Below are 22910 nucleotides of genomic sequence, written 5' to 3'. Positions count from 1 at the left end.
AAGGTTCGAAAAATTAATATTTCATCAGGTGCAGTCCTTCACACATTCCAGGCAATCCTAATTGCCTGACACAATCCTAGCAGGGCAAATTCTGGTGGTGTACCTTCAGGGCAATCAATCCTTTGCCTAAATTGGGCAGTTGTTGCATCAGCTTGAGAAACTACCGTATTTTTCGACCTATAGGACGCGCCATCCCATAAGGCGTACCTAGCTTTTTGGGGGGGGAAATAAAGGGGGGGAAATTATTTTTCCCCCCCAGGCGCGGGGCTGGGGCAGGGGAAGCCCGAGAACAGGCAACTCTCCACAAGCCGTGGGAGCCCGGCACCAGGCTCCCGCGCCTTGCGGAGAGCTGTGTAAAGCCTGGGCGCGCTGAACTCAGCGCGCCCAGCCTTCGGCATGCAGGCAACTCTCCACAAGCCACGGGAGCCCAGCGCGGGCTCCCATGGCTTGCGGAGATCTGCGCGAAGCCTGGAGAGTGAGAGGGGTCGGTGCGCACCGACCCCTCTCGCTCTCCAGGCTTCAGCGAAAGCCTGCATTCGCCCCATTGGACGCACACACATTTCCCCTTCATTTTTGGAGGGGAAAAAGTGCGTCCTATGGGGAGAAAAATACGGTAATCCATTGGGCACAAAGTGCCCTTGGAGGTAGACTTTCTCCTGTCTTGTTTGCAGCGTCTTCTGCACAGCCTCTTGCCATTGATCTGAGGCCGCCAATCAACAGCTTCATTCCATCCCTATCTTTTGAAACAGAGTTAGTAAACAGTGCTTTGACTCTTTGCCAGACGGTTGTGTGGCTTTGATTCACCAGTGTTTGTCCAGCGGTCTGAACAGAGGGGTCATTGAAATGCATAAAAAACAGCACTTGGAACTCCTCCTACTGAGCTGATGCCTGGATTCAACTGATTGTTGCAAAGGGGAAAGGAGCCTCCTGGTGTCCCAAGCCTCAGTGCCTGTTGACCATTAACCAAGACCCCAGACTGACCCACTGGGCTTTAGTTCACACACCCGTTCATCTACTACAACCAGGAAGGACCCAACAGGGAAGATGGTTACTGACCCAAGGAGATGTCCTGTCTTAACGATCATGGTACGACTGCTTTTCATCTTTGTTGGTGCAGGTAAGGAAGATACTGGCAGGAGTTTGAATGGCAGACGTGGAGAGAGCCAGGATGCCTCTGTCCATGGTGCATTTTGACAGCTCAGCAAACAGTAATGCAAACGAAGGCAGGCAGAACGTGCAGGTGGGTTGAGATAAAGGTGCACAGCTGGTGATCTCTCAAGCTGAGCTCTCAGCCATATGCTCAGTGCTCCTCTTTTTTTGCAGGCCCAAGTAGTGCAGGTTAAAGGAGACGGGCTGCAGGAAAGCAAAGGCAGGCAACCTGCCCCCCTCAGGATTTGTTCTGCTGCAGGGCCAGAAACATTTTGTGCAGTGGGAAAATACGTGCGCTGGGAACTAAGCTTTGTGCAGTTGGGCAAACAGTTTGAAAAGGAGATGGATTATTTACTTTAGAAGAAATGGGTGGGGGAAAGGTGAAAATACAGAGAAAATGAAGATTAATATTATTTCTTTTGTCAGATTCTGTTATACTAACAGTAGATCATCATCATCATCTAAAACCAAACCTGGCTGGCCCTGGCACCTCTCAATTTGAAAGCACAAAAATAAGATTGATTAAAAATAAGATTTATTCAAAACACCCCACCAGGGTCTTGCATGCAGTAGCTTTTTGTACCTGTGCGGAGGGAAGCTGAGCCATGGAATGTTGAGGTTGTGATTTTGGGGTGGGGTGGGGTGGCCTGTTTGATCCCCTGACATATGATTGTGTCCTTGAGGAGAGAGTAGCATTGGAGGGGCAGGGGGGGCATAAGTCTGAAGGTTTCACAGCATAAATTTTCCATAAGAGTCCTCCCACCACCCCAGTGTTGGCCAAATAAGATCAGAATCCAGGTTGAAATCTTCACTGTTCCCAGTAGAGTCCAGACAAAAACGATTTCTCCAAAGTTGTCTCTCAGACTTTCAACAACTTTTCTTGTGCATAGTTAAAGAGATGGGATGTAGGAAGCTTCAGAGAAGCTGTGCAAACTGTGGAAACGGATCCTTGGTGTTTGAAGCACCATTTAATAATACCGCGCAAGTTTTATTTAGTGCTTTTGTTACATAACAGCTGGCTGTGCGTACTTTGCTTACATCTCATTTTAGGGTCTGAAAATATTACAAGAAGCCAAGCATGCACCGATTTCCAGTCTGCAAGCTTACTGCGCGGCAGCAGTCTCAAAGTTCAATTTCTCCTGTTCTCCTCTTCCAACCCCAGCTGTGGACAGCTGCTCTCCACACGGGAGGACCTGCAGAACTCCAGTTTCAACACCACCTTGGGAACCAAAGTAATAATCCATGGTTTCAGGTACAAACATACAAAAATGGATGGTCAAGCTAAAGTTAAATTAAGTGGCAGCCATTTTCCTTGTTTACAGCTTTTCCATTTGTGTGGGGACTTTCAATGGCCCAAGGTGAAGATGAATGTAAGAAAAATAGATTGTGGTGGGGAAGAATCATTACTAAGGAAAAACACAAGACCAGCCATCGAAAACTTAGCAGTCAGGGTTTTCAGATGAACCCCCCGCATGTTACAAGCATGCCTAAGGGGCTGCTGGGGCTACCTTCTGGCCAATGTGCTCACCCTTTGTATTCCGCTGGCTGCATGTTCAAGAAGCATGTGCAGCAACTAGAAGAAGAAGAGTTTGGATTTGATATCCGGCTTTATCACTACCCTAAGGAGTCTCAAAGCGGCTCACAATCTCCTTTCCCTTCCTCCCCCACAACAAACACTCTGTGAGGTGAGTGGGGCTGAGAGACTTCAGAGAAGTGTGACTGGCCCAAGGTCACCCAGCAGCTGCATGTGGAAAAGCGGGGTAGTGAACCCGGTTCACCAGATTACGAGTCCACCGCTCTTAACCACTACACCACACTGGCTCTCATCTCTAGGGATGCGGGAAGAGTTTGGTTCATATTTTAATAGCATGTGAAACTCCCTAATTTGTACTTCCTCAAACAATATGCAAAATGAAACACAGTTATCTGCTGGAATTCACGCTTCTCCCAATTTGGGGGGTGCAGTGCTCCAGCCCCCCAAGTGCAAAAATCAGCATTGCATGAGCTCCTGCCTTCTTCCCTTGCTTCTGTCTTCTCAGGGTCCTGGGGACAAAGCCCTCCTGGACAGATGGGCTGATCAAGGCCCTGTTGCAGGCAGCCCAAGCCAACGTGATTGCTGTCGACTGGGTCCATGGCAGCACAGCAGCCTATTATGCCGCAGTGGAAAATGTGATGAAGTTGGCACTAGAAATAGCCAGTTTTATTCGCAAGTTGCTGGTAGGTGGAAATGGATTTCTGAGTTTGGGTGTTTCACGGAAATGGGCCAGCCAGCTGCAAAATGGTGGTGGAGAGGAGCATAATCAACTGGCAATTACAGACATAATTTTCTCTATATAGCTAATCCCTCCCTGAAAGTAGCTAAACTCTTTGCCACCTCAGGGTGTTCCACACTTCACCATTCCCCAAGCTGGGTAAAGTCATTGTCTCCCTATTATAGACAGAACCTGCAGGTCCAGAGGCTCTAAGTTCTGAAAAGATTTTATTTTATATTTTCCCTCCCCCTCCATGCTTCTCAAAAAACCCCCACAACCTTTTTACTCATCTCCTGTCATTTCTACTCCTCTAATACTAAATTTGTGTCCTATTCCCACCTGCAAACTGCCAGTTTCCATCTCCACTCCATACTCCTTTCATGTTCATTTCTTCCTCCTGTAACAGCTTCCCCACTTATCCCCTTCCTCTCTGTTCCTGGTTAATTGTTGTGACTTTTAAAAATATTGACCCTTTTATTCTCTCTTTCTAACTTTCTTTAAAGCCCAAAACTGATCCTTTTCCCACAGAGGAGGGATGAGAGACTTCTGGGTTCAGCTGGAGACTTGATAGGAAGGAAAGGGGAGGACTCTGTGTGTGTGTGTGTGTGAAGCAGAGGGGCTAGAAAGCTCAACAGAAGCCCTAGGGGACTTCTCCTTTTCCTCTCTCTCAGTGTGTCGATTTCCTCTCTTCCTTCCTCTTCCTTTTTTCCTCTTCAACCTTTCATTCTATAGCCTCCAGTGGCATAGCATGGTGGGGCAAGGGGGGCCGTGGCCCCAGGGCACAACCCAGCGCCCCCACGACAGGCTCCCTCGTGTGGCTGCTGCCTTCCAGAGCCGCGGGGAGGCAAGTCACACGCGGGCTGGATCTTTAGGGCTGCAACGGTGCCTCCTTCTCCTCATGGCCAGTGAAGGGACGCCTGCCCCGGGCAGAACTGCTGCTGGCCAGAAAAGCATGCACCCCATGGCGGGAGCATGGGAAGGAGAGCTGCCCACTCAGCTGGGTTCGGCTGGTACCTGTCCTCGTGCTGTGCGGCAAGGAGAGATGGCCAGGGAAGGCTGTGCTTGGTGCCTCGGCCAGCTCTCCACCACCCTCCTCCTAGGCCTGCTGCAGCTGTGGCTCTGGTGCAGCTGGGATGCCACCAAGCCTGCCCCAGACCACCAGCTGATGCTCCCAGCAGGAGCTCGCTGAGCAGGTGAACGCAGCAACTGGCAAGCGGCCTCCATGAGGAGCGGCCACCGCAGGGGCACAGCAAGGTTCCCTTATTGCCTCCTGCACAACTCCTGCAAGGAGGTTAGGAGGAGCAATCCTTGCCTTGCCCAGGATGCTAGCAACACATGCTATGCCACTGATAGATTTGCTTTCTAACCAGCCCCTGTTCTGATGCTTTCCTATGTGCTGTACATGGGGGGAGCTGTTGCTAGTGACCATCCAACCAAAAGGCTTGCAAGACGAAGGGAAAGGCAGCAGTGATGAGATCTACCGGAACCTCTGGAGGGCTTTAGGGAAGAAAAATGATGAAATGGCGTCAATTAATCCTGTTCATCCTAACTTTTCAGGACTTGGGAGTGCCTGAGAAATCCATCCACCTTATTGGGGTGAGCCTTGGAGCCCATGCTGGGGGTTTGGTAGGCCATTTCTTTGAAGGCCGACTGGGAAGGATTACTGGTAAGAAGAATAAAAAGGAAAACGTCTATATTAGCCCATGGGAAAAAAAATGAAATGAAGGATTCTTGGCCACTTTGGCAGGCCATTACAGCTATCGAGGTGATTTCTAGCAATCCTACTGGTTTGACTAGTTTGACATACCCACAATCAAAAATAAAGGTCTGGATAACTTCTTAAACCTTTTTTGAGATTATTTATGTATGTTCCCACTGTAGCCCAAGTTTGGTTAGCCCAAAAACAGAAAATGAGTGAGGTCCCAGCTAAAGAAGAATGACAATTTAAGTTGACAGATTATGCACAACTCACAGACTTAACATATAGAATAAGAGAACAAGAAGAGTGTGTTGAAAGAAGATTGGAAAATGTTTATTGAAAATATGGGAATATATGGGAAATATATTGAATATATGGGAAATAATTGTATACAGCTGAAAACGCTGACAGAATTAAGATAAATTCAACAGTTTTGATGGATGTAATAATGGAATACTGAATGGTATAGTTTTTGTAAAATATGCAGGGATTTATGATATGTAAAATGAACCATGGAAAGAAAAGAAGGAAAGTCATTGATATCTTAAGGATGTAAAATGAGTATTTTAAATTATAAAACAGAAAATTTAATAAAAATTACACACATTCACAAAATCAAGGGCTGGAAGGCATATTGATGCCTCTTTAGTTCAATATTTATAGAATTAATTGGAATAGCTAAACTATTTGGCACAATGTATTAAGAAAAAAAGTTGATGGTGAGAAAAATGTAGGATGCCCACAGATGTTTAATAGCCACTACAAAATGTTGAGGATTATAGCACAAGTCAAATCCAAGATCCATAAGAGAGTCTGGATCTTGGGCTAAACTGCTGCAAGGGCACTTTGGCTGAGCTAGAGACCTGCTGAGCTGGGGCTCAGTCCATGCCCGTTTAAGTCCCCCCAAAGGCGTGTTCTGAGGGGCCAGATGAGGCAAAGAGAGATTTACACCCACCCCAAACCTTTGCATATTTGGAAGGAGCGTCAGTGCACCTCTCCTGAGACATTTTCTTGTCTGCTTTTGTCTTTCTTGCAGTCGATCTTCCTGCAGAGGAAGGAACTGCAATTACACACTTTGCACAACACCAAAACCTTTTCCTCCTTTGAACGCCAAAGTTGCTGAACCCAGAGCGCTAGCTGAATTCTGACTCTGGGCATATTTCACCCAGGGCTCTCTAGTCACTATAATTTCTCTCACCAGTGCCACATCTGGAGGGGGACGTAAAAGGGGGCACACTCCTCAGGGGGCATTTTAGGAGGGCAGCAAAATTATGTGGTGGCTCTTGGAAGGTGGCCAAGCGGGAGGCAAGCAAAATGGGGGTTGGGCTGAGGGGGCGCCATTGCTCTGTTCCTCTTGCAGCCTATTATTCAGGTTTGGCCAACATGGGGGCATCTTTTGGTTCTTCTGACCCAACCACTGAAACCTCAGAGCTCCAGGGCTGCCCTCTGCTCTCATCTAGTGATCACCCCTGAGCCTAGAGAGAGGCCTCTTGCTTGGGGTGGGAAGCTACTGATGGCGTCCAGGCTACTCCAGCAACGAGGGGCGGGAGCAAACAGGGCCAGTGTTATGTACTGAGTTGAATAGGATCCAAAATGCAGCAGTCTGATTGGTCCTAGAACAATAGGATCCAAAATGCAGCAGTCTGATTGGTCCTAGAACAATAGGATCCAAAATGCAGCAGTCTGATTGGTCCTAGAACAATGCAACAGTATGATTGGTCTGCAGGAGCCACCCAATCCAGCCCCAGGTGGAAGTGAATCCACAACCTGATTGGCCTACAGGAGAATTCCGGAATTAGGAGGCTAGCTCCATAAGGTGGAGCTAGACATATTGACTGGCATATTGACTGGCTGAAAGCAGGGTAGGGAGTGGGCAGGCGTATCTGGAAGGGAGGTCAGGAGGAAGTGCAGAGATCAGGGCTGGGAGAGCCGGCAGTTGTGCAAGTTATTGCCAACTTCAGCAAAATTTTGTCGATCCAGCAGTGGCTATCACAGTCTTCTTTGCCTTCAGTGGTGCTATGAATCCGATTTTTTATTTAAAAAAATAGTCCCTTGATATTCCTGAGCATTTTGGTGTAAGAAATGCTTTTGCTGCAATTTGGTTTGAGGCTAAGCTGTTCCCGGAGCCAGATTGTCTCATCTACCAGGGCTGCAGCCCAAGCAAAAGAACAATACAGTGGTACCTTGGGTTACAGACGCTTCAGGTTACAGACGCTTCAGGTTACAGACTCCACTAACCCAGAAATAGTACCTTGGATTAAGAACTTTGCTTCAGGATGAGAACAGAAATCGTCCTCTGGCGGCGCAGCGGCAGCAGGAGGCCCCATTAGCTAAAGTGGTGCTTCAGGTTAAGAACAGTTTCAGGTTAAGAACGGACCTCCAGAACAAATAAAGTTCTTAACCCGAGGTACCACTGTAGTTGAGAGATCAAGGACCAGATTGGTAAAGAAAAAGTGTTTTATATGTGTTGTATGTGCAATATAACACTGTGACACTAGATGGCGCTGTGGAGTCCCATCTTTCCCTACCGGATTTCCCTGTATGAGTTTACCACGCGTTGAACTGAATCGCCTCTTTGGTGTGTCTAGAATCCAGCCCTCGCCACAGACTTCCCAGACCATAGCAGCACTCTGTTTTTCATCCATATTCCAGGTCTGGATCCTGCAGGGCCCAAGTATACCAAGGCCAGTCGCGAAGAGCGCCTAGATCCGGGAGATGCTGTCTTTGTGGAAGCCATTCACACGGATGCAGACAGTACGTTGGTTGCATTGGCCAATCCCATGATGCTTCCCAAGCCCTTTGTTTGCCCCTCCTTCTGCAAGGTGGAGAGCTGGAGCCGAGTTTCATGAAGATACCAACCAAAACACCCTGCTTCCTGCAGTGGTGGACATGCAGGAGGTCCAGGCTCTCTAACCAAGGTGGCCACTTTGTGAATGTTGTCCCTACCACTCTATATTCCTGGCCAGGAGAAGATAGAAGATCATTTGTCTGCTCACTTTTTTTGGCTGCCATCAGTACACTCGTACCTTGGATCCCGAACGCATTGCGAGTTTAACGTTGGAAGTGAGTGTTCCGGTTTGCGAACGTTCTTTGGAACTTGAACGTCCGATGCGGCTTCCGGTTGGCGGCAGGAAGCTCCAATCAGAAGCTGCACCTTGGTTTCCGAACGTTTGGGAAGTCGAACGGACTTCCGGAACAGATTCCGTTCGACTTCCAAGGTACAACTGTATATGTTGTGCCTTACAGAGTTCCATAGGCAAATGTAGGCAAACCCCTGTTCTCAAGGAGCTTATAATATAAAATAAGCAAAGGGGAGAGATGGAGATGGAGAGGGCAGGTCTTTCCTCCACCCGCTTGCCTGTCTGGAGAACATGTCCTCTCATAGGTAGGAGACCAAGGGCTGGCCTTTATCTAGTCTCACCTGGAGCTGGGAAGCCACAGAGAGGCCAGATTTGTTCTCTGCGCTGAGTACAAAGAAAGCTAACTGGGAAATAAGATTGGCTGGAGTGTTAATGCTGTGAAACCCTCCAGCTTATATGTGTGTGTAAGTGAAGCCATATATTATAAAGAAACCAGTGACCTGCATCCCAGAGAAATCAAACCCATGATGTGCTCTCACACCCCTGAAGTCTCTCACCACTCAGAGATTGGGGTACATATAACAGTGCCTTTCCCCCCATACGAGTAGTCTCTCTCCCATTCTGGCTGGCACACAACAGTGAATTGCACTACTGTATTTAAGTTTTTTAAAAATTATTATTATTATTATTATTATTATTATTATTATATTTCACAAGATCAACATACAACGTGGATGCAATAAAACCTCAGAGCACTTTGCAAAAAGGTTAAAACAATAAAATGATCAGTTAAAAAAAATTATAAACAACTGCTGGTTCACTGTTAGTGTGTGCTTTGTTAGTGCATGTTATTAATTTCTGAGTGCTAATACTTTCCCTTTGTTATATTTAGCATTTATATTAACATTACTAAAGTCTACAAATTTCAATAAAAAAGTCCATTTTATAGATCCACACCACATTGTTTTGTTGTTGTTTAATCGTTTAGTCGTGACTGACTCTTCGTGACCCCCTGGACCAGAGCACACCAGGGTTTCTTATGATAAGACCTCTTCCACTCCCGTGTGTGTGTGTGTGTGTGTGTGTGTGTGCGCGCACACACACACACACACACAAAGGTTTTGTGAATTAGGTTAATGGATTTTCCATTTGTTGTCAACCCTTCTAACTGGGACTTTGCCCTGAATATCCAGATGGAATATTTTGAATGCGAGATAGAAGTGCAATCCTAACTCAGGTCTTCTTTCAGATTTTGGTATCCGGATACCTGTTGGCCACATTGATTACTATGTCAATGGTGGCAGAGATCAGCCTGGATGTCCCCGTTTTATATCATCTGGTAAGTTTACTAATACAGTAGAAGCTGCTTTTCACTGCCATCCATCACTCCTCACCATTTATCATTGCAAGTTTTCAACGAAATGGAGGCAGACTATATCAGGAGCTCCCTCTGTTCAAGTCCAGTGAGCGCTGTCAAAGTAGTAGCAGGTTTGCCAGCTGGGCCGGCCCACCCACAAGGCAAGGGGAGGTGACTGCCTCAGGCAGCAGGATCCACAAGGGAAGGAATCTTTGCACTGATGTCCATATTCACTTAGCCATGAATACAACCCATGGTAGCAAGTTCCTCAATTTATTATTTCATTTTTATTAAATTTTTCAGTCACTTTATCTTGTTGCCCAGGGCATACAAATATATAATAAACCCCACATTGATACATTGAAACTAAGCAGAAAGTGAAATACCCGTACATCTGAAATCTCTAAAAAGCCAAAGGTAGTTAAAGTGAATTGTTGTAGAGACTCTCCATGACACGCGGGATTGAGTTTCATAGCTGAACTGGTGTCTTATATGTGCACTAGTTTTATTGAATTTTCTCTGATATTCATTTAGAGAAACATAACTAAGTGGTAAAATAATATGGGCTGATATAGCCTTAAAATATATTTTACCCCATATGGTGCTCCATGTATTTATGGTGATATTTACATTGAGATCAGATTCCTATAAATATTTTTGACACTTTCTGTTGTAACAACAACAACAATTCTACTCTGGGTGGATTCCAAGCCCCCCAAAATCTGAAAAAAAACCAGACATTTCCTTTAAAATATAAAAATCCACCCTGATGGGCGTGTTGGCCTCCGAAAAGAGGACATGTCGGGGTTTTCCCAGATGTATGGCAACCCAGTGCTTCTGGATGCACAATCTTTGCCAAAGGTGAGAAATGCTATTCCACCCGCTGAGTTGATAATCAGGAGTGCTTGCCTCATTTTATATGCTGTTTTCCTCTTCTTCAGGCTATAACTACCTGATCTGCGACCATATGAGATCGGTACATTTCTACATTAGCGCCTTGACTGACCCCTGCCCCATGATGGCTTTCCCTTGCTCGAGTTACAAGGATTTCTTAACTGGCCACTGCTTGGACTGCTTGGACCCTTTTCCCCTCTCCTGTCCAACAATAGGTATGTTGCTCAGCTTGCCTCTTCGATGAATTAGAAGCAGCATCAGGCATGCAGAGGGATCTAGAAATCCAGAATTTGGCTGGAAATTTTGAGTGTAGGAGAGGTGTCAGGGATCCAGTCTTGTCGGTCAGGAGTGGAGCTGAAGTCTTGCTGTCCTTAACAATCATGTTGTAATTTCTACACAGGTAGGAAATAGACGGAATTGCAGACATAAACTCTGAATGGCAGGATGCAAGATTAAATAGCTCGAATCAATGGTTTCGTGAGTTGCTTTGCCTTCAAACTGTGGCTTGACACTGTATGAATCAGCCTCAGCAAAGCAGCACCAGCTCACACCCTCCTGCATCCTGTGTGGCCAGGAGAAAGAGGTCTGCTGAGAATCCTTTCAGAGTTAAATATTCTCCGCAATGCGTGCAAGTCAGAAATTCTGGTTTAAATGGTTAGTTGCTAAACAAGCCAGTCTCAAAGCATGGGTTATTTGACACCATGCAGAGTGAGAAAAGTCAGCCCTTGGCCCCCCTTGGTGACCATCCTCTCAGGCGGCAGCAGGAGGAGAAACATGAGACAGGTAACCCAGTCAGGTGATCTCCCCCTCCTGAGCTGCAACACAGGTTCCCAAAAGGAGTGTGTTTGGTACCCATGAACTGCCTGCCTGCACACATGGCATAATTTGAGGTGACCGATAATCAGATCTAGAACTGCAGTCCAGTTTGGGATCCACATTTAGCGGTCTGGAGATCCAATTTGTGTTCCTTTATCTGTACCGTAGGCATTCCTGTATAAAAGAGACTGATAATGAAGTATTTCGTAACTCAGCTCCCAAACGCCTTGGGAGTTCCTGCTCCCGAATGATCGGAAACCGGAAGTGAGTGTTCCGGTTTTCGAACGTTCTTTTGGAAGCCAAACGTCTGACGGGGCTTCTGCAGCTTCCGATTGGCTGCAGGAGCTTCCTGCAGCCAATCAGAAGCCGCACTTTGGGTTTTGGAAGTCGAATGGACTTCTGGAACGGATTCCGTTCGACTTCCGAGCTACAACTGTCTTTGTCTTCCTGATACACCCTCAAGTAAAAAGCCACTTGTCTTGCATTGTACTCTGAACTCAAGCCAGAGTTTCTCTGGTTTTTCCTACCACTTGGCTTTCCCACACTCTGGTTGCCACAGAGATATCGCAGGGATGGGTTATTTCCTACCATTTCCCACTGCATCCCTTCCGACTAAGGCTGGGCAGGTGTTGGAATGGGAAATACCTGATCCCTTCTCTGGTTAAAGGCTTGGAGAGAACCAGACCTCCCAGCCCCCACCCCAGCTGTTCTTCGGTCTGTAAGGGGAGGGGGAGACGCAGAGACAGCTGCTGTTCTTGGGTGTTTTTGTTTTTCTTCGCAGAGCTACCAGCAGGTCTCTCTGTTTGAGAGAGATTGGTTGCTTCACATTGCGGAAAAGTAGTTCGGAGGAAAGAGTTTACCACTTCCTCATCTTCAAAGAGGCAGCCAGGGCTTAGGCCCTGTGCTGGTTTTTGCTTTACTAATCACAGAGCTTTCCTGGTTTGGACCAGGAGGCAACCCTTGCTCAACTCAAGCAAACAGTCTCTTACTTGTAGTGACAGCTAACACCAAAGAAGAGGAGTAGCAAAACACCTCCCCTGCTCCCAATTGGTATTTTTACTTTCCAAATTATGAAGCTTTTACATATACTTCCTCTGTGAGCCCGTCTTGTGCTATGCTGAGGAAGCCTGGCCACAATTCCCAGCGTATCCACAAAGCTCAGTGGTCACATTTGGTCCGTCTCCTTACTCCAGAGGGTTGTTGAGAGGATAAAATGAGAGGAAATTCATGTGTGCTGCCCTGAGCTGCAAATGGGACCATAACAGTGTCTTAGTAACAAAACTGCTTTGTTCTCATTCCCTCTCTTTGCTCAGACAATGGAAAATAAAATCGCCAAAGACAGGATGTATGAGAAACGAGCCTAGAGATGGTCTTGTTTTGTGATCTAGATTCTGATCTTGCTTATGCTTAACACAAAGTTACAGAAATATCTTCAGTGGTGGTGGTGGTGATGATGATGATGATGATGATGATGATTTATTTGTTTGTTTGTTTGTTTATACCCCACCCATCGTGACCCATACAGATATACAGTGTACATGTCTGCAAAGACTCTGTTTCTTTCTCTCAAACCAAATACCCTAAACCCAAGTTCTTCTAAGAGATGCGTTTGACAGTTTGTATTGTTGTTGTTTAGTCGTTTAGTGGTGTCCGCCTCTTTGTCACCCCCTGGACCAGAGCACGCCAGGCACTTCTGTCTTCCACCGCCTCCCACAGCTTTGTCAAACTCATGCTGGTAGCTTTGAGAACACTGTCCCACCATCTTGTCCTCTGTCGTCCCCTTCTCCTTGTGCCCTCCATCTTTCCCCACATCAGGGTCTTTTCCAGGGAGTCTTCTCTTCTCATGAGGTGGCCAAAGTCTTGGAGCCTCAGCTTCAGGATCTGTCCTTCCAGTGAGCACTCAGGGCTGATTTCCTTAAGAATGGATAGGTTTGATCTTCTTGCAGTCTATGGGACTCTCAAGAGTCTCCTCCAGCACCAGAATTCAAAAGCATCCATTCTTCGGCAATCAGCCTTCTTTATGGTCCAGCTCTCACTTCCATACATCACTACTGGGGAAACCATAGCTTGAACTAGACGGACCTTTGTTGGCAAGGTGATGTCTCTACTTTTTAAGATGCTGTATAGGTTTGTCATTGCTTTTCTCCTTGGGAGAAAAGCAATGACAGTTTGTATACCCATGCACAATAAGCAAAACAAGAGAGATGTATTTTCTCATTTCACATATATTCTACATCTGCTAGCTATGCTATGCTAAGGACTGAAAATCTCTCCCTTGACTGCTGGGGATCTTATTCAGCCTTCCTCTCACATATTGAATTTCACCAGGTCACATACTTCACTGACATAAGGACTAGAAACTTCATTTATTCTTGTTTTAGGACTGCTAGACAATGGAGGCGTCCACGTGGGGAAACTATCGACAGAGGTAAAGGTTTACCTGACCACAGCTGCATCAGCACCATACTGTGGTGAGTGCATCCAGAGGGCTGAGATTTTCTTGATATTTCAAGGCAACGGCAGAGGATATCAAAATCCCACAGGGAGCCCCTTACAGATGTAGTGTAGGGAATGGGCTCTCATGCACTGTTCTCACACATCTGACTTGTGCACATTTGTTTGAAGGCCTGCATGGAGCCTGCACATGCGCATCTCTCTCCATATGATTGGGAACTGTGTTTTTTCACAGTCACATGGGAGACCTCTAGACACACAGAGCACACATCTAGGCTTTGTGCAGACTATCAAATAAACTTGTAAGGCATGGGTGGAGCACAATGCCATGATCTACTACCAATCTTTGGGGGGCCAGAGCAAGCACATTTGGAATTTTGAGGAAAGCGCATTGGGTGTTAGTCTTACAAAATGGCTCCCACAGTGCCATGGCCTAACACAAAATGGCAGGAGAGAGGAAAGAAGAGAAAAATAGATGGGGCCACAAAACGTGGGGGCATTCCCTTCCCATTGGTCCCCAAAGGGGAAAAAACCTATGCCAGCCATTGCCATACTTACAGATAGATGCTACTTGCACCTCTTTTCTGTTCAGAATGGAAATTAAAACAGGTGTCCTGTCCTAGAATCCAATGAACTGTGGGAAGGTTTAAGGGGGCATGTTCACCGTAGGAGAGGCTGAGCCAATGCAAACAGGAATTTAGCAGGAGGAGCAAATAGTCTAATGCATTATGGATTTTGAGGGTATATTTACTGAGACCATTCGCAGGCCCTGTAAGAGGTACACTCAGTCATGCTGATTCCATGCTGGCAACCCCTGATCTATGCAGATCTTCAGATAAATGTGTAGGTCAGGAGTGGGAACAGCTGCTATGATCCTGCTCCTCCCTGCACATGTAGCATGTACGATTGAAAGATCTGAAAGGGGCTTGTGGGGGCGACTGCTTCATTAATGCTGGCTGCGGGAATTGATTTCTCTACACTTGATGGCTGGAATTGAATGTGTGAATTGGCTCCAGTAAAAACTGTTCATGGTCAGAGATAGAAAAGTTCAGTCTGTAGTGTTAAGGTCTCTGATGCTGAGGAACCAGCTCTGAAAAATCTGTAAAATGCATCCAGAGCTGTGAATTATGGCAGTTCCTAACCCTAACTCTAACCTTTAACAAAGGAGCAGTTAAATGGTTTCAAGAGGGGTAAATTATGGATGGCTTTGCAAAAGATATAGCAGCCATCTTCTGTTAGAGCCAGAGTCTAAAGATATTCAGTGCTTTTTGCCCCAAATGTGATCTCTGTTGCCTAGTGTATCATAGCCTGGTAGAATTTCGCCTGCAGACGAGGAGGACTTCGGACACCAACATTGAGATAGCCTTTCTCAGCAGCAACTCCTCATTCAGCACCAGCATCATCATGTGAGTAACAACGGACAATTTTGATGTGCTTCTCACGATTCTCTCTGTCCCCTTTTCCTTTCAAGATTTGCTTAGTTGACCGTGCAATCCTATGCATAGTTGTTCAAAAGTAAAGCCCATTAAGTCCAATGTGACTTACTCCAAGGTGAGTGTGTACAGGATTGCAGCCTAAGTATCTTCACAAGACTCTCTGCAACAGTCACATTTGTGGAATATAACAGCAGCACAAACTTCCACCCAAGAGTAGACACTTTACCCTTCCCCTTCCCCGAAATAACAGAGAATTATTACTTTGAACTTCATCAATTTCCTGGGGAAGATCCACTCACTGAGATCATTCACTGAGAAGCACTTTATTATATTACGAACCACTTCCCTTATCAGCCCACTCCTCCCATATTTCCACCAAACTCAGCCAAGGAACACACAGTTGTTGACCAAAGACACGTCTTTATTATTCATGAGTTTGGCAGGTGAAAGCAAGCAGCAACTCATGCGATTCCTTCCCAGGGTCTGCAACCATCGTACTTGAAAGTGTTACTTGCAAGCTAGTAGCATCCTGCCAGGAGAATGCCTGATTGGCAAGGGTGAGGGGGCACATGGGGACATGGAGCACCACAGAGCCAGAGAAGTGGGTGTCAGCCTCCAGCTTTTCAGCAAAAGGGATGGCCCAGTCTGAAGATGGTGGTTCTTTCTCAAAACACTGGCATGCACATCCCTGAAACAGCCCATGGCATCCACATCTGCTTGCAGAACCATGTGGTTGCAGAACTATGGCCCCCTGCAGAGCCAAAATTTCAAGGTGGGATGAATCCAAGGTGACCTAGTTCATGGAAGCCTTTGAAGGCTTCCACACAGGTGTAGTCTCTGGCTGTGGGTGTGCAGCCCATCAGGGGACGGTACATAAACTGATAGAGGGGAGTGGTCCCCTGTTGCTGCAACTACTCCAAAGGGTGTGGACCGGGAAATAGCTGTCTAGACACTAGACTGGTGTGTGTGGGTATTCAGAGCTGTAGAAACGACTGTGTCAGCTTTGACAATAAAGATTTAACTATCTACCATGTGCATTCCTTTGGATGCAGAGGGCCCTTGACAGTCAGGGCCAGGCACTTCACTCATAAGTTCTCTGAGATGCGTTTTCAATTTATGTTAATAACAAATGTGTGAGCCAGGAGATTGCATTTTCTTTGAAATAAAGAAAAACACTACCCTTGGCATGCAGCAGGAGAGAAACTGCCCCGTCCCCAGGACACCTTATGAGCAGCACTGGATAGGGGTAATTGCAATATTGCTTAAGTACAAATTGAACAGCAGGGGGCACCAACAGGTAAAAAAAGGTGAAAGTAAAGGACCCCTGGATGGTTAAGTCCAGTCAAAGGTGACTATGGGGTTGCATTTGTCCACAGACAGCTTTCCGAGTCATGTGGCCAGCATGACTAAACCGCTTGTGGCACAACAGAACACCGTGACAGAAACCAGAGTGCATAGAAACGCCATTTACCTTCCCGCCACAGTGGTACCTATTTTTCGAATCACTAGGTTGGCAGGAGCTGGAACAGAGTAAACAGGAGCTCACTCCGTTGCGGGGATTCGAACCGCCGGCCTTCCGATTAGCAAGTCCAAGAGGCTCAGTGGTTTAGACCACAGCGCCACCCGCGTCCCAACAAACCACCTAGTTGTCCACCCCTAGAGGTGGGCATACTGTTGAATAGGTTTGCAGTGCCCTATCAGAACATTTCACTGTTTGCTCATTGCTGAGAATAGGGAGATTAGTTTACATTTTGCTGGGTCAGTCATGTTGTCTTTCCTGATTATTGGGGCCACCATTCTTTCATTCCACCCCTTGGATAATTGGCCTCTCTTGCTTAGAGCTGTAAACATGGGACTGTAAATTGTTGTTGTTGTTGTTAATGTGTGTAATATATATATTTGAGGGAAGGCAAGCAACATCCCTCTTTCCGGCAGGAGGCTTGTCATCTGACTCCTTTGTTCTTTCTGCCACGAGATCAGCTGCCAGCCTTGCAGGCTTGTTTACTATGCTAAACCTGACAGAGCAAAAAGATTGTGGAGCAACTTCTCTTATTTTACCGAAAGGGAAGGTGATGGGACTTCCCAAACATGTTGGAAATAATCTTGGGCAATTTCACCCTCTTTTTGCACCCGGGAGGAAACCTTGCTACTCCCCCACCTCCCCCCTTTTTTTTTTTAACTCTTCCCTTTTGTAAAGCTTAGGAAACTCTAAACAGTCAAAGAAAGAGGAAGGGACACACAAATACATACAAAGAAATAAACCAACAAATGGGTTCTGAGGGAAATATAATGGTGAAGGTTCGCCCAGGAAGGACGTGAAGAGGCGCAGGGATTAACCTCCCAGAATCTCCTTGCATGTGCAAAAGACTACACACTCATCAAAGGGCTGGAAAGTAGAAATCTAGGGCATACACACTGGTAGAGTTTATGCTACTATTTCCTAGTGGGCTCGGGGTGGGGTAAATCAGGCATGTCCACAGCCCGTGTTGGGGGGCCTAATCCAGCCCACCGGCAGGTTCAATCCGGCCCCTGTGGTCGGCCCTCACACATGTTCACTTCATCAAATCTGGCCCTCTTTGAAAAAAGTTGGGCACCCCTGGGGTAAATGGAATGGGGGGGGGACAGGGAACAACAGCTGGGGAAACATGAGCTGTTTACAGAAGGCTGGTAATATTGTGTGGACACGGAGGTCCAGCTCCGAGGGCCTTCTGGCGGTTCCCTCAGTCAGTGCCAGAAGTGAAGCTACAGGGAACCAGGCAGAGGGCCTTCTCAGCAGTGGCTCCCACCCTGTGAAATGCCCGCCCATCAGATGTCAAAGAAATAAACAACCGTCTGATGTTTAGAAGACATCTGAAGGCAGCCCTGTTTAGGGAAGTTTTTAAAGTTTGATCTTTTGTTGTGTTTTTAATATTCTGTTGGGAGCCGCCCAGAGTGGCTGGGGAAACCCAGCCAGGTATGCAGGGTATTAATAATAAATTATTATTATTATTATTCCCAAAATATGTGAATGGGGCATGTAAAGGATTGTCTGTATACACCTTAAAGTTTATCATGCATGCACAAAAAGTCCCTGTTGCTTCCTCGCATCCCCTTGTTGTCTTTCGCAGACCCAAGCAGCAGACCGTAGGCAAAGGCCTCCTGCCCCACTCTGCCCCATGGTGCCAGATGAAAAGCGTGACGCTGCAGTACCGTCACAAGACCTGGAGGAGGAATAAAGAGGAGACTCCTGTTTTGGGCCACTTCTGTACTGCTCCCCTGCCTGTCGACACCAGGTAACCAAGATGCATGATTTCTAAGGACTCAACCGGCAAGGGAATTTTACCGAGTGAGGAATGGAAAGCCTTTTTGTCTTCATTTTGTGGAGTTTGGGGTCCACGCAGATAATCAAGAGGTTAATGTGAGGGATTTCTTCCCTTTTCATTAGGGGCTGCTCTCAAAGGCCAAACAATGCCCACTTGTGTGGGAGAAACTGGCAATATAAAACAAGCCATTGCCTCCCAAACCGAGACCTGTCACTCCAGCTGCCTTGCACGTCCCACCCTTTTACATGGTTTGGGATGTTTTGTGGTATTTTATGCATTGTGACCTTCCATTATTTTTATTGATTATAGTTTAGTAATTCTTTATTGTAATCGTTAAGTGTAAACTGTTCATTATTGGCTGGCATATAATTCTACTGTTTACTATTATATCCCAATTGAATATTGCTTTATTTGATACAAGTTGTATATTTTAAAGTTCTGAAACCATATGCCATCAGTGCTCCCAGCTATGTACGTGACACCACAGATTTTCTGAGGAAAATACAATCTTTAAATAATCTTCCCAACAATACTATACTAGCTACTATGGATGTGGAATCTCTGTATACCAACATCCCACACAACGATGGTTTACAAGCTATAAGGAACACCATTTCAGATAAAACCACAGCGGACCTTGCCACCAAACTCTGCCAATTTGTCCTTACCCACAACAACTTCAAATTCGGTGATGACCTGTTCCTTCAGATCAGCGGCACAGCAATGGGCACCCGCATGGCCCCACAGTATGCCAACATCTTCATGGCAGATTTAGAACAACGTTTCCTAAACTCCTACCCACTCAAACCTCTCTTGTACCTGCGATACATTGACGATATTTTTATCATCTGGACACATGGTCAACAGACCCTGGACACCTTTCACCAGAAATTTAATGATTTTCACCCCACAATCAACCTTACAATGAATCAATCTATGCAAGAAATACATTTTTTGGACACTACTATAAAAATACAGGATGGGCGCATAGACACCACCTTATACCGTAAACCAACTGACCGACAAACATATCTACATGCCTCTAGCTACCATCCCAAACATACCAAACAGTCCATTGTATATAGCCAGGCACTACGTTACAGCCGCATCTGTTCCAATTCTACAGACAGAGACTCTCACCTAAGAGATCTACAGCAAACCTTTTCAGAACTAAAATACCCAGCAGATGAAGTTAGACAACAGATCAACAGAGCCAGACTTATACCCAGAGAGAACTTGCTGCAAGACAGACCCAAAAAAGAAAATAACAGAACACCTCTAGTCATCACATACAGCTCCCAAGTTAAAACAGTACAACGCATCATCAGAGATCTACAACCTCTCCTGGACAATGACAGTTCTCTTTCTCAAGCTCTGGGAGGAAGACCTTTCATTGCCTACAGACAGCCACCCAATCTTAAACAACTCCTAACCCACAATAATACTACAACCAGACTTAACACGGACACTGGCACCAGAGCCTGCAATAAACCCAGATGCCAACTTTGCTGCCACATACACCCGGACAACACCATTACTGGCCCCAACAACATCACACATACCATCTCGGGACTATTCAATTGCTCATCATCTAACATTGTGTATGGCATCAAATGCCAACAGTGTCCTTCAGCTCTCTATATTGGACAAACAGGCCAAACCTTACGCCAAAGAATAAATGGACATAAATCTGACATCAAGAATCACAAAACAGAGAAACCAGTAGGAGAACACTTCAATCTCCCAGGACATTCTATACAAGATCTCAAAGTAGCTGTTTTACTACAAAGGAATTTCAGAAATAGACTGGAAAGAGAAGCTGCTGAATTGCAACTCATTACCAAACTTAAAACCATGGAGAGACCTGGTTTGAACAAAGACATTGGATTCTTATCCCATTATACATGACTAAGCCATTTCTCACCTTCTCACCCCTTGCCTTTTCCTGTAAGACCTATTACAGTCGTTAAGAGTCGTCAGCAGGCTCATCTCAGCTATCTGCCAATCTCCCATTCCCACCACCCTTCTGAGTAATACCCCTCCCCACCTTCTCACTATATAGAAGGATCTGGCAACTTCTGTTTCAGTGTATCTGAAGAAGTGTGCTTGCACACGAAAGCTCATACCAAGAACTAACTTAGTTGGTCTTAAAGGTGCTACTGGAAGGATTTTTTTATTTTAAAGTTATGTTTGTATTATGACTTTTTGGTATTGGATCAGATTCTTATAAGGTGCATGATCTTTGCTGTCTGTTTTGTTGTTTCTTCAGCTTGTAAATCGCCTTTTCTATCGTAATATAGAAAAGAGGTATACAAATTAAAAGTGAAATGAAATGAAAATGAAGGCCAGCAGGCTAACAAAACAGCCTGAACAACCCTGAGGTGGCCGCTTCCCCTTGCCTCATGGATGGGCCGGCCCTAGACCTGAGGCCCTGTGGCTCTGGACTTGCGCAGGACAGATGTGCAGTGGGTAACCGGCTTGATGTGCTGCAGATGTTGGACTGCAATTCTCAAAAGGGCCAAAAAAGTTGTACGATGAGAGCTGCTGTCTAATCTTCTAGTCACCATGCTGGCTGATTTAATATGCCTTTACCAAAAAGCCTCCCAACCCTATCGCTGGATTTGTTAGCATCCTTTAACTTCAGTCTTTTTCTTTTACAGTAAGGAGATATTCTGTCTACCTCAGCTGCTGACTCTGACGCGAAACAACCCACTTCTACGTGGCCTCACCGTTGCCTGTGATTAGCACAACTGAGCTAAGAGATAACAAGAAGACTCCTAAGGATGGAGGCATATATTCTAAAATAAAAAAATGTGATAGAAGCCCAGTTGTTGGGGAACTAAGTGGATGCAGATACAGAAATTCTCTCAGTTCCTGTGTTCTCTCAGTGTTTAGGAATGGAATTCTTTGAAGCAAATGTGAGCTGCATTTGTTCATAGCACATTCTTGTCCGTAGATTAGACATAATTAATATTGCGTTCTTTACATGTCACTTTCCTTGATGTTTCATAGTGCTGTTATCCTGAAGCTCCCTGCAAGAGGAAGATTTTATTATTCCCTCCCTCTTCTACATCACCTCAGTATACTAGCTGACAGCATGCTGGGAGTCAGCAGACTATGAGAGACTGGGAACACTTCCATTCCCAAGTCAACCCAGGAAGAGTTTGCCCATTTCTAGTGACGAGTGTTACCTGTAGGGGTCGTATTGTTTCCGATAACAGCTGCTAAAACTCAACCATTTGTAAAACAAGTGCAGTCATCACTGAGGAGTGTCTGATATCATGATTTTGACTCAGGTATCCACTGATGCTAATAGTCTCCTTTGATATTCTGTTTGTAGGTTCTGCTGCAGCTGCTATGCTTTCCTAACATGTCAAAGCAAGTAGCACGTAAACTATGTATTATGACATCAGATTGTTCAAAGTGGTAAGAAGGAAAAAGGATTGCATGCTTTAAAAAAAAAAAAAAGGTCCTCACAACTACCAATAAAGAAATATAGGATACAGCCAGTGCTTTTCTTCTAGGAAAAAATATGCCAGTACTGCGTACCCTTCAGTACCCCCAGGGGGGAAAAGCACTGGATACAACTATGTGATTTACTGAGTCAATAATAAAACATAACAAAAGGAAGAGGATTGTGTGGTTTATATATTATAGGTTCTGCACTGTGGTATACCATCAGGGGGAGAAGCACTGCATTTAGGGTGCCTGAATTGGCAAGGAAAAAAGTATTGGGGTTGTGATAGTCAACAAAAATGTTGTGTCACTGAGTGGTAGCTGTGAAACAAGGTGAATTCTGTGATGCAGTCATTGAAATAAAACTGCCAATATCATAATGCCATTATAAAAATCTATGATGCAATTGCACCTGGAATACTGTGTCTCGTTCTGGTTGTCTTGCCGGAAAAAGGATACAGAGCTGGAAAAGGTTCAAACAAGGGCAACCAAAATGATTGAGGGGCTGGAGCAAGTCCCCTACGAGGAAAGATGGCAATTTGGGGGCCTTTTTAATTTGGAGAAAATGTAAAGCAGGACATGATGCAAGGTAAGGTAAAAGGTAAAGGACCCCTGGAAAATCCAGTCAAAGGTGACTATGAGATTGCGGTGCTCATCTCGCTTTCAGGCCGAGGGAGCTGGCATTTGTCCACAGACAGCTTTCCGGGTCATGCGGCCAGCATGACTAAACCACTTTTGGCGCAACAGGACACTGTGACAGAAGCCAGAGCGCACAGAAATGCCGTTTACCTTCCCGCCGGAGCGGTACCTATTTATCTGCTTACACTGGGCTGCTTTCGAACTGCTAGGTTGGCAGGAGCTAGGATAAAGCAATGGGAACTCACCCTGTCGCGGGGATTTGAACCGCTGACCTTCTGATCGGCAAGCCCAAGAGGCTCTGTGGTTTAGACCACAGTGCCACCTGTGCATGGTGTGGGGAACGTGGATAGAGAGAGGTTCTCTCTTTCTCATAACA

At 45.8% G+C, this 22910-nt stretch overlaps 1 protein-coding gene across 2 annotated transcripts; it reads left to right on the top strand.

The window, feature by feature from the left end:
• The first annotated feature begins 584 nt into the window (after positions 1 to 584).
• PLA1A (phospholipase A1 member A) lies at positions 585 to 22069 on the top strand. 2 transcript variants are annotated; one of them, XM_080987193.1, is made up of 11 exons: positions 585 to 1086; positions 2200 to 2401; positions 3189 to 3366; positions 4959 to 5067; positions 7753 to 7854; positions 9430 to 9519; positions 10479 to 10646; positions 13629 to 13718; positions 14999 to 15107; positions 18245 to 18409; positions 21100 to 22069. In XM_080987193.1, the coding sequence occupies exons 1-11, from the start codon at positions 1065 to 1067 to the stop codon at positions 21182 to 21184; spliced, it is 1320 nt and encodes a 439-aa protein (XP_080843319.1). In that variant the 5' UTR covers positions 585 to 1064; the 3' UTR covers positions 21185 to 22069. The 2 variants fall into 2 exon arrangements, with proteins under 2 accessions (XP_080843319.1, XP_080843318.1); XM_080987192.1 differs by having other exon boundaries at positions 587 to 1117.
• Positions 22070 to 22910: the final 841 nt, after the last annotated feature.

This window comes from Podarcis pityusensis (genome assembly GCF_964106645.2).
Source record: "Podarcis pityusensis genome assembly, chromosome: 17".
Taxonomy (NCBI): Eukaryota; Metazoa; Chordata; class Lepidosauria; order Squamata; family Lacertidae; genus Podarcis; species Podarcis pityusensis.
Note: the sequence above shows the minus strand (reverse complement) of the source record. Positions and strands in the feature narration are given on the sequence as shown.